This window comes from Trichophyton verrucosum, assembly GCF_000151505.1.
Source record: "Trichophyton verrucosum HKI 0517 chromosome Unknown contig00678_55.r1.exp, whole genome shotgun sequence".
Lineage (NCBI taxonomy): Eukaryota > Fungi > Ascomycota > Eurotiomycetes > Onygenales > Arthrodermataceae > Trichophyton > Trichophyton verrucosum.
Window position 1 is genome coordinate 66437 of NW_003315289.1, and position 10717 is coordinate 77153.

The following is a 10717-nucleotide window of genomic DNA, read 5'->3' on the forward strand; positions in this document are numbered from 1 at the left end:
AAGTTAGGTCTAATGGCTAGTCAGATTTCTAGAAAACTTGAGTTAATTTCGTGTTGTTTTACCTCTGGGCTGTGATCATTTTGAGATTATCGGTCGTATCATGCATGAACACATTGCTTCGCCAGAGGCATTGTCTACCTAACTATAGCAATAAGAAAAGCCAAAATTGGTAACTAGGCTTTTGCGGGGAGGTGAAAACATCTATTTCTTCCTCTTTGAAATAACTGTGCCATCGGTATTTCCAAAGTAGGCCGCAACAGGTTTCTGTCCTCCTACTCTTCCGTTGGCCTGAGCTTGGGGGCCGTTAGGTCCGCAGAATAAACCGACTTCCAACACACCAGTTATGGCATTGATAGCATTGGCCAAGGCTTCTACCTCCCAGACACCACCCTCTGCCTTCTTGCCTGCAGCGATATCAGAAGGCAAAAGCAGAGCTGGGAACGGCGCATCCACGATAAGGAATCCCTGATCAGTCTTTAATGGGCCAGCCTTTGCGACCGGGTCCTGTCTTAGAATAGGGTTGGGGCTACCCAAAGCCTTCAACTCATCCATCACCCGGCGAGCAGCCAAAGGCGCGACCTCAATTGGGATTGATGGCCAGGACGTGAGAAGACGACTTTGGTTTTTGCGCCAATCTATCGGGTATAGGGTTAGCTGTATGAAGGATCTCTCTCTTACTCATTTAGGGTCAAGTACCAGCAACGCAGATAAACTCTTTTGCCTGAAGAGCAACCAGCTTCTCCTGGAAGAGGCATGCTCCACCACCCTTGATGCAGTTCAAGTCGTCATCCACCTCATCAGCCCCATCAAACGCAGCATCCAGTACGGTCCCTTCTGGCAGAGCGTCAAATGCAATAGCCGTAAGACCAGCATTAACGATCAGTTGATTAGACTGGTATCCAGTGGGCACAAAGCTGGTGGCTGAAGTATCGATCCCAAGTGCCTTTATAGCCTCCACAACATAGACTATGGTAGTTCCACTTCCAATACCGATGAACTTCGCATCTTTTGGATAGTGGTTTTTTACTGCCTCTGTAGCAGCGGCCCTTTTTGCGGCTTCTATGTCTGCCATTTTATATGCTGGTGTCGGTCTCTTTATGGATAAGCGGCGAAGTTGTAGGTAGGGTGATTGGGAGTAAATCCTCCTATACACAGCGTCGGGAAGCGAGGGTTTGTTTCTCAATAAAGAGGGTTTCGTACCGTATAAAGAACTCACGCACAAAGAAGGAGAGGTGCGGGAAATCTTTGTCCTAGAAGCCAACTGTTAATTCATCTGACTAAACGTCAAGAATTTTGTGGAGAAAAAAGGGCGCTCTCGGGATGTCAAGGAATGTTCTCCACCTGGCTGAATGCAGTATGGAAGAGGATGAAGCACGATTCCAGATGTATTATTGACATTTCACTTTAGAGTAGAGCCCAAAGATTATAAACTAGGAGTATCAAATTTGAACTGACAAGGCCAGGAACTAATATGGGATCTCACTGTAGTCTTTTGTATCTTAGAGCAAGGGGCTCAGTTAGTCACAAGGGGGGAAGGTTAACAAGTTAGCGCACGTAGCCACTTACAGAAAGCTCCTCGATGCTGAAATAGATGTCATAGATCTAGATGTATCCGGAGGGTCTGTAATATTCACCTCTTCTAGATGAGGGGTCTTTTGGGCTCTCGTATTCTGTTAGCTTCTGCCTTCAGCTTCTGGCAGTGCATCAGATCAAGGATTGACCGGGTAGAGCCTAGTTTCTAATGATGTCCTCTCATGTATCGCAACAAGCAAGACAAATCGTAATGCATCAACCCACCTTTTCAATCCGACGAAGCCACCGAGGCTGCGCTTTCTTCTGGCCAGGAGGTTGATTTTGCCGTTAACAATGACAAACTTTAATTCTTTATCGATAAGCAATTAGCTGACAAACAAGCTTTTCTATGTTGTCACGTGATCAATTTGAGATTATATAAGCAAGTAAGCTGTTTACGCGGGGCAAAAAGAAGAAGAAGCAGGACGACGACGACGACGACGACGTCGAGGAAGAAGGGAAGAAGAGACGGAGCGCTCTTATATGTCTGCTTAACTGTCCCAGGGACGGCGAGACGGTATCTCGGAGCTTCACGCCGCCCCCGCCCACCTCGGCCCGCCGAAACGCTCGAAATAAATTGAACCATGGCCTCGCATGCCGCCCCAACCGCTAAGGAGAGGAAATACGACCGCCAGCTGCGACTCTGGGCAGCTAGCGGCCAGCAAGCCCTAGAGTCTTCTCGAGTGCTTCTCATAAACTCCGATGGGCCGGTGGATAGTGATGGCTCGGAATTGACTGGTGTCTTGGGTGTTGAGACTCTGAAGAATCTCGTGCTTCCTGGGATTGGTGGCTTCACGATTGTTGATCCTGCAACCGTCTCTGAGGTTGATCTAGGCGTGAACTTCTTTCTCTCTGAGGACAGCCTTGGTAAATCTAGGGCTGAGGAGACATGTAAATATCTTCGGGAGCTTAATGAAGATGTTGATGGGCAAGCGTATACAACGGTATTGTCTACTGTTTTACCTCCTCTCTCTGCCAGACATCCTAACGCTAAGCACGATATAGACCATTTTAGATATTCTCGAAGATGAAGACTTTATTCCCCAGCACCAGCTTGTCATTGTTTCCGGGCCAATAAGGCAGTCTATCCTTCGAACCATATCACAAACTACAAGGCGGCTGGATATACCCCTAATCTACACACATTCGGTAGGGTTTTATGCGTCCTTTTCGCTGCAGCTACCATCCGCTTTCCCCATAGTCGAGACACACCCTGATGCCAGCTCCACTGAAGATCTTCGTTTAACAATTCCCTGGCCGGAACTTGTGGCTGCAGCAAGCAAGGCGGAGAACCTGGATAGTATGGACGACCACCAGCATGGACATGTTCCGTATTTGATACTTTTGCTACACTTCCTTGAGAAGTGGAAGGTCAACCATAACGGCCTGTACCCTCAGAACTACCGGGAAAAGTCCGAGTTTAGGGACATGGTTAGATCTCATGCTAGAACTAATAATCCTGAAGGAGGCGAAGAAAACTTCGACGAAGCTGTGGCGGCTGTCCTAAAGAGCGTTGGTCCCTACTCCTTAAGTAGTGACTTGCGCAATGCCTTTGATATGGACGAGTGCTCTCAATTAACAACTAGATCATCCAATTTCTGGGTAATAGCGGCCGCAGTCAAAGACTTTTATGAAACACATTCAGTTCTGCCTTTGTCCGGGTCACTACCGGACATGAAGGCGCAGTCGTCAGATTATATCTGGTTACAAAACATATATAAGTCAAAAGCACGAAGGGATGCGGCTGAAGTACTTGCCACTGTTCGGAATCTTGAATGCAAGCTACGTGCCGGCCCGGAGAGGATGCCGATATCAGAAAAGGAGATTGACACTTTCTGCAAGAACGCAGCTCATATCAAAGTGATTAGGGGCAACGAGATTCCAATATTATCGCCTGTGCCATCAGGAGGAATTTCACAGCGAACAGTGAAGGCTATTAAGAGCAGCCTGCAAAACCCTGATTCTCTCATTCCAATTTTCATTGCGCTGAGTACTCTTGACGGCCTAGTGAGTGAATTCAAAGAGATAGGCTGTGCAGGGATGACGGAGGAACCATCACACATTGATAAATCCGACAACTGGACGGCAATGCTCTCGAAAGTCCTAGCTGGTCTAGGCCAGGAGGGAAATGGTATGGATGAAAGTGAAAGCGAGATTAGGTCCCGGGTCGAGTCGGCCATATCGGAAGTGCGGCGAGCGGGGATTGGAGAACTGCATAATATCTCAGCTATGGCAGGTGGGTGTATAGCTCAGGAGGCCCTCAAAGTGCTCACAAGACAGTATGTGCCCCTTGACAATACCTTTATCCTAGATGGGGTAAGGTCCCGGGGTGAGATGTTTAGATTATGAGGTATGTAGGGGAGCAGTTGCATTAAGATGATACACATGACGGGCAGCTTCATTTCTGGTAGAATAAGGATTTTTTTTTTTTTCTAGTTCTGAAAACATAAAGAAATTGAGGGTTTTTAATAAATATCGCAGGGCAAAAAAATATAACGTGTATCATTTACATCGAAGAGCTATGCAACTGTGGCATTACCATATATGCTAAATAGGACGAAGTAAATAATGAGACAAGCGGGCGACTGCTGGCCATTTAGGTATGTCATTACTATTATACAAGGTGAAGGAAAATGGGTATATAGAAAGAGACAAAATCTCGTTATAAAACTCCAACGAAGCCACCAAAAATAAGTGCAGTACTTATCCCTAGAACAAATGTGGTGTTGATACCAGTGGATATCCGTACTGCAAGGCTCTGACTGGAAGGAGAGCCGTCCCTGGTGCCTGTTGGCCTAGGAGATATGGTATGGCCCTCACTGTCGGTTCGCGGACCCTCGCTGTCTCCTCTGCCCGTAGGATTAGCCGTACCCGATACGAGTGGTGGTGACTTCATAGGATCTGCACCGAGGTGGAAAGTAGTGTCGAGGTAGATTACCTCTGAAGGGTTTACGGTAAAAGTATGGCCATCAACCGCAAATGTGGTTGGGGTAGTATTACTAGTAATAGTAGTGCGTGACGGCCCGTTCCCAAGGGTGATGGAGTCAGTCTCTTGAATAGTGATAGGGATCCCACCCAGGTTGAACATGGTTCTGGTAGGGACTGAATGGGAGTGGCCTGCACCTTCTGAGGTGATAGGCCCCGGATCAACTGGCATGGAGCTCCCGGGAGGCTGAGAAAGCGTTTTTTGTCGAGAGGCTTGAGCGCTCCCTTGGCTACCTCCTTGCTGACCATTCGGAGTACCGCTCTGAGGTCTTCCTTGGCTGTTTTCTGGACGGCCTTCCGGGCTGTTACCCTGGCTGGCTGAAGAAGTAGTTCCCTGAGAACCACTGTGAGGTTCGTCTGGGGAGCCAGAATCAGACTTTGATTTACCGGACGGCCGAGAAGCACTCGAGTCGTCAGTTGGCGAGGCTGTAGGGGGTATATTCTGGCCTGCTGCGCTTCCTGAGCTGGTATCTTGGAATGATGGCGGTGGTTCGGCGGACGGGACGCCCATGATAGTGGTCTTCTTGGTGACGCTGACAGTCGATATTAGAGGTGCGAGAGAAGGGAAAAGGCCCATTTTACAGCGCGTGGGAGGGCAACTGTAAGTGGAGCATGGCGGAGGAGGGGTGACAAGCGTAGGAGGACCCATGGGCGCTGTATCTATAGGCTTCAACGTGTGCACTTCGGTGATTGTAGTGTACACAGTCTGCGGAGGCTTCGTGGCATAGAACAGCTCCCCTGTGCACTCCACAGGCAACATTGGTACGTAGGTTACGGGACAATGGCATGACTCGATGTTTGGCGGCCATAACGACGGGCTCGGAGGAGCCTCTGCTGGCGTCAGTGAGGTGTTGATGTTGTTGTATGGAGGTGGAGGTGCCGGCGCGGAAGATCCGAATATCTCTGAGACGATCTCGCGGACTACAATCCTGCCTGCAACAACAAACCGCCAACGTCAGTTAACCGACCCATCAGTTCTTGATACACTCAATCAGAAGAAAATACCGTCGTGGTAGTGCCAGGGGTATCCAACGACCGTGGAGGAGGCCATCAAGGCCAGGAGGAATGGTATTTTCTTCATTGTTCTTGTGCCAGTTTCCTAGGTGCGGTCGAAGATGAGAGCATCGCTAACTGTCAACATCCAGCACAGCGCCAACAAGAGGAGAAATAAATGCTTGCGCTCTTGAAAGCTGAAGGAATCAAACGTTCTTGAGCATCATGTCTGGAACGGAAAATAAGGACTACGCCACAGTTGATTGGCACCTAAAAAGAAAATACCGGACCACTATCAACAGGAACTAGTTGAGGAAGGCTGTGAAGAGAAAAAGCAACGACAAGCAGAGCCAGCAAAGGGGGGATGACAGAGAGAGACAGCGAGGGAAAAATAAAGAGAGAGGAAGGGTATCGGCGATGACGGCCGAGAGCTGAAAGACGAACGAGTTATGGCTTTGGCCAGCGCGGATAAAGACCGTCGTTGACTATGCTGTTCAGCAGATGAAAAGATGAAATTCCGCGATGATATCGGCCCCAACTGACTAGTGAATACGGGACCAGCTAAAAGAGGAGAGACCTTGCTGAGGCTGAGGTCTAAAAAGAGAGAAGAGCTTGTGTTCTCTCTCTTCTTTCAAGGAGGCAGAGCACCCATATGGATTGCTTCTTCGGCCCTTATGGGAAAAAGAGGCATTTCCAGCTTATGGCTTGCTACCTCCAATTGGGCGGGACTTTGGCACTGCAGTGCAGGGCATGGTTCTCCCCTGATCATCTCTAAGCGAATGGCGGGTACATGCACAGCACGGAAGGATGGCCAACATTATGCCCATTTTGTTTTGAGCCCAGGGTCAGCTTTCCATGAAACTTATGTTTAAATATCCTTGAACGGAGTATGGAGGACTTTTTTTCTTATACTGGGGAGAATATCGCTTGTCTTTTTTAAACTGAATGATGGGATGAAGTGATCATCGGCATCGACACTGGGTCGGCCCGATGTCATGTTTTTTTTTTTTTATACGGGAAATCATCTGCAATACAGGTCCCTGGACAGGCTTCCTTGCCACCCGCTATTAAAATGTGAGAGAAGAAATGAAGCAGGAGAGAGGCTGATGCTGATGCTGCTGATGTGGAACAACTGTGCCCACACTTTCATCTACATCTTGATAAGCAATCCTGGCGAGACCGCCGATACACGTATTCGTGCACTAGTTGTGAGTCAAGGCGAAGGAATCTTTAAGCTTGAAACAATGCTGGCGGCGCCACCACTAAATCGCACTATTGTGGAGGCTTACCAGGCCAATTGACAATGAGTGTCACGAAGTGTCCAGAGCCTTAACGCTTTGGTACGTTCTGCAAGAGCAAGTCTGAGTGTGGACTCCGTATGAGTGCAAAGATGCCATCTGGCCCATCGCCAGAGGCCAAAGAGACGATCTCCCATGCGTAGTTTTATACACATTTGACTGTCTCGGTAACCTCGGGGTTCAAGGTTTGTCGAGCCCTTGTTGGTGGTTTCTCACTAGTCGAAATGGCTTGTACGCCGAACCCATGTCCTGGTACATACGGAGGACCCTCTGCCCCTTGAAGAGGACGAAGATACGAAGTACAGAGCAGAGGAAGAGAAACGCCCAGCTTCGAAAAATAATGGATGACAGAAACCATTCATTGCTTTTTCTGGCCTTCTTCCTCAAAAATGCCATTCTTTTTTCTTTGGGGAACCTCTTTCTTTTCCTTTTAGTAGGACCATGATGGAGTCGTGGACCAGGGCTGCCGTCTTCTCGTTATTTTCTCAAACATGTCTTCCCTCCAGCTACGGCGCAACGTCGACCTCTCCTGGTAATGCCTAGGCTCGACCAGGTGCGCCGACCATGCGCATGAGTCCTCTTGTCTCTGTCGGCCGCCACGATCCCCTACGGAGTGTTCCTGGGCGGAATTTTGGGCTGGCTGTGGTTGTCTTCATATTATCCAGCCTCAAATTTGCTGCTGCTGCCTCTTCTCCGACCCCGTTGAGCGTTACTCCTAGCTCAAACTGGTATACTTCAGCTCTGTCTCGCCGTTGTGTAGTACAAGCTGCTTAGTTCTAACAGTTTTTTTTCTATTGATCTAGGATCGGCTATGATGGCTCATGGAGCTCGTACGTTGCTGTGAACCTGATCCTAGGACCAAATGAAGGCTATCGGCTAACCGAGTTCTATTATTTCTAGGTTATCTATCCGGGTTGGAACACCGTCACAATGGTTACAGGTGATACCGAACACAGTCTCATCAGAGACTTGGGTTATCGGACGTGGTGGATGTGATGCCAGTATGTTATCCTATCGATTGTATCCGTACGAGAGTGGTTGCGCCGATGAGATGTGGACTTTTAACATGGTCATGTAGCCATGAGATGCCGTAAAGAACGCGGTGGTCTGTTCTTCGCAAATGCTTCCTCGACCTGGTCGCATGTTGGGCTGTATGAGCTCGGGAGTAATCTCCAGCTTGGTGATGCGGGCTACGGCGACTACGGCTACGATCTTATCGGTCTCAACAACGATGTTTCTGTCTCGGATCAAGTTATTAGCATGGTCACCACAGTCAAATGGTGGATCGGCTCGCTAGGACTCGGCGTCACAGACACCAATTTCACAGACGAGAATAAACTGTCTCTCTTGAGCAGCCTGGTACAGAACATGAGCATAGTGCCTAGTCATAGCTATGGCTATACTGCCGGTGCCTTTTATCGTACGTCATTAAACTATGTTACCTGGTCGGAACTTCCGAGCTGACATTTTCCGGGAAATAGAGATGAAAGGTGTACCAACATCTCTTACTTTTGGAGGGTTTGACAGGAGCCGATTTATTCCTAACGAGGTTTCCTTCTTTTTGTCTCCGGACAATCTGCCTGCCGTTACCATAAAGTCCCTCAAGGTTAAGACTGGCACGATGTCTAACTCAAACTCGTTGGCTGGTGATTTGGCCATCGATCTATCCTCTAGCGGGACTTTTATAATAGACTCATCTACACCTTTTCTGTGGTTTCCTGAGCAGATTTGTGATTCACTTGCCGGGAAGCTCGGCTTGATTTATAACAATACCCTGAACCTCTATACATACGGGCCCAATATCTCTACCTACGATGCTATCGCTGGATCAAACATCTCTTTTACCTTTACTTTATCCGATCTCCCAGATTCGCCAAAGTCCGTGAATATAACGCTACCTTTCGCTGCCTTTGATCACAAACTTACATACCCTTATCCTGGCCTTGATCAGAATCAAAGCAGCGAGGGCCTCCGTTACTTTCCACTTAGGCGGACGGCCGACCCAAAGAAACTTACAATCGGTAGAGTTTTTCTCCAAGAAGCATATCTAACAGTCGACTTCGAACGCCGTAACTTTTCAATTTCCCAGGCTACTTTCAACCCTGATTCCGGAATTAGCATGGACCTTGTGGCCATCACTTCCCCTCCAGACAGTGCGTTCCCTGGCGGACACGGTGTCACAGCGGATCGGAAAATTCCCAAAGCTGCTATAGTAGGCGTTACTATCGGCGTTTGTGCGGCAGTCATAATCGTCTCCTTGATCGTACTCTGGTTCTACAGAAAACGGCGCTCCCGGGAGTTATCCATCAGCGAAAAAGAAGAGAATCCACCCAGATTTAAGTTTCTTTGGAAATTCTGGCGCAGACCTGTTTCTCCCTCTATGCCAGCAGAGTTAGTTGCTGATAAACACCATCCCGTTGAAGCAGACAACGCCGCCATCCGCTACGAACTACCGGCAGCCACTCCTGTTGAATTACCAGCGACTGAGATATCCGGTCACCGGTACGGACATCTGCAGAAGGCTCGCGACTTGGGCATGGAAGGAAACGAACCACCACCTCCACCTCCTCTTATCCAGTATCAACACTTAACGACCAATCCTTCAGAACCGGACCTCGTTAGCCCTATAGGTCCAGGTTCGACCCTCGGCGCCTCGGAACTAAACAATAGCCTCGGCATCCCGTCTCCCATTGCCACATCTACCAATTCCACATCCATATCACATCAAAGACCCGATTCATCTCCTTCACTGCTCACGTCATGTCAGCACGCTGTAGAGCCGACAACTACCGGTGCTTCTACTAGTGCAACCCCCGACTCCCAGCCTCAGAGTGGACCCAAACCGGATCTCACTAGGAAATTCAGTTGGGAGAAATAAACTATTCCCCAAGGTATACCTAATGACTTCTGCATTATCACTCCCACCCCTTCCTCTATCTGTTTGGTCATTAGAATTTTTGCATTACTTGTAAATAATTCGCACATACTCTGCATATTTTCCTTCCTATTCTATGCATCGAGGCCTCCGTATCATGAGCCCTGTTTCTTATTTTGGTTTGTTTAGCGGTTTTGCATGTATCGGTATATTCATTTCAAGCTAGCTGTTCTTTCCTTGCACAGGACCTTTCCCATTTTTGATAGTAGTCTATGGTCATTCATAACAATCTAAGGAATTTTTAGTTACCTGTCAGTTTTATAATTGACTTACTATGATATGTCAATACTGCTCCGGAACTTCAATGTATAATAGGCAATCGTGTCTAATTATCTGTCCTGGGCACGCGAGCCGATACTGGATCCGTATAGATAACCGGCCAGCCTTAACAAGGCAACCTGGGACCTTGCAGGCAGAGTTGTGGACACAATGCTGAACTTGCTTTACTCCTATCAGCTAGTTATAGTATAGGCGTATACATAATGTTATGGTCTGCATTTTCATTCACAAATTGTTGTAATATTGCTTCTGCCTCTGTCACGTTTATGCCGTTCTTGATCCAGAAATTATCACCATATGGAATGCCATTCACCCTAGGACCGCTAAGTCTACATGCTGCCATGACATCGGGGCGCGATGGGACTGAAGACCGTGTAATGATGCCAGGGAGAGACCGAGTTAACCCAAGGGATGGGGCGTATCGAGGACGCAGATCTATGAAGAAGGAGTTGATATCAAAATTTTTGATCATCGAAGGCGTACTCAGGACGAGTTTAAGGTTCATTAGTCATAGAACGCTAACTATATTTGGTGTAGTTCCAGGGGCTCAGCTATATATTTAGTCAGTAGCAGCACGTGACCAACTGGCCGCGCCCGGGCCCGCATCTGCTTCTTCCTACTTCCGACTTCCAATACAGCGTTTTTGAAAGACAAA

General features: G+C 48.2%; 4 protein-coding genes across 4 annotated transcripts; 2 read left to right on the forward strand and 2 right to left on the reverse strand.

Annotated features, from left to right (window-relative positions):
- Positions 1–201: 201 nt before the first annotated feature.
- TRV_06194 (uncharacterized protein) lies at positions 202–1072 on the reverse strand (the record flags this gene model as incomplete). The annotated part of the gene is made up of 2 exons (XM_003019725.1): positions 202–635; positions 697–1072. 2 exons carry the CDS (start codon positions 1070–1072, stop codon positions 202–204), a joined length of 810 nt encoding a protein of 269 aa, XP_003019771.1.
- A 1084-nt stretch (positions 1073–2156) lies between these two features.
- Positions 2157–3921, forward strand: TRV_06195 (uncharacterized protein; the record flags this gene model as incomplete). The annotated part of the gene is made up of 2 exons (XM_003019726.1): positions 2157–2463; positions 2588–3921. 2 exons carry the CDS (start codon positions 2157–2159, stop codon positions 3919–3921), a joined length of 1641 nt encoding a protein of 546 aa, XP_003019772.1.
- Positions 3922–4234: 313 nt separating this feature from the next.
- TRV_06196 (uncharacterized protein) lies at positions 4235–5134 on the reverse strand (the record flags this gene model as incomplete). Its single annotated transcript, XM_003019727.1, has 1 exon — positions 4235–5134. One exon carries the CDS (start codon positions 5132–5134, stop codon positions 4235–4237), a length of 900 nt encoding a protein of 299 aa, XP_003019773.1.
- A 2794-nt stretch (positions 5135–7928) lies between these two features.
- On the forward strand, positions 7929–9726 carry TRV_06197 (uncharacterized protein; the record flags this gene model as incomplete). The annotated part of the gene is made up of 2 exons (XM_003019728.1): positions 7929–8268; positions 8330–9726. 2 exons carry the CDS (start codon positions 7929–7931, stop codon positions 9724–9726), a joined length of 1737 nt encoding a protein of 578 aa, XP_003019774.1.
- Between the last annotated feature and the right edge of the window lie 991 nt (positions 9727–10717).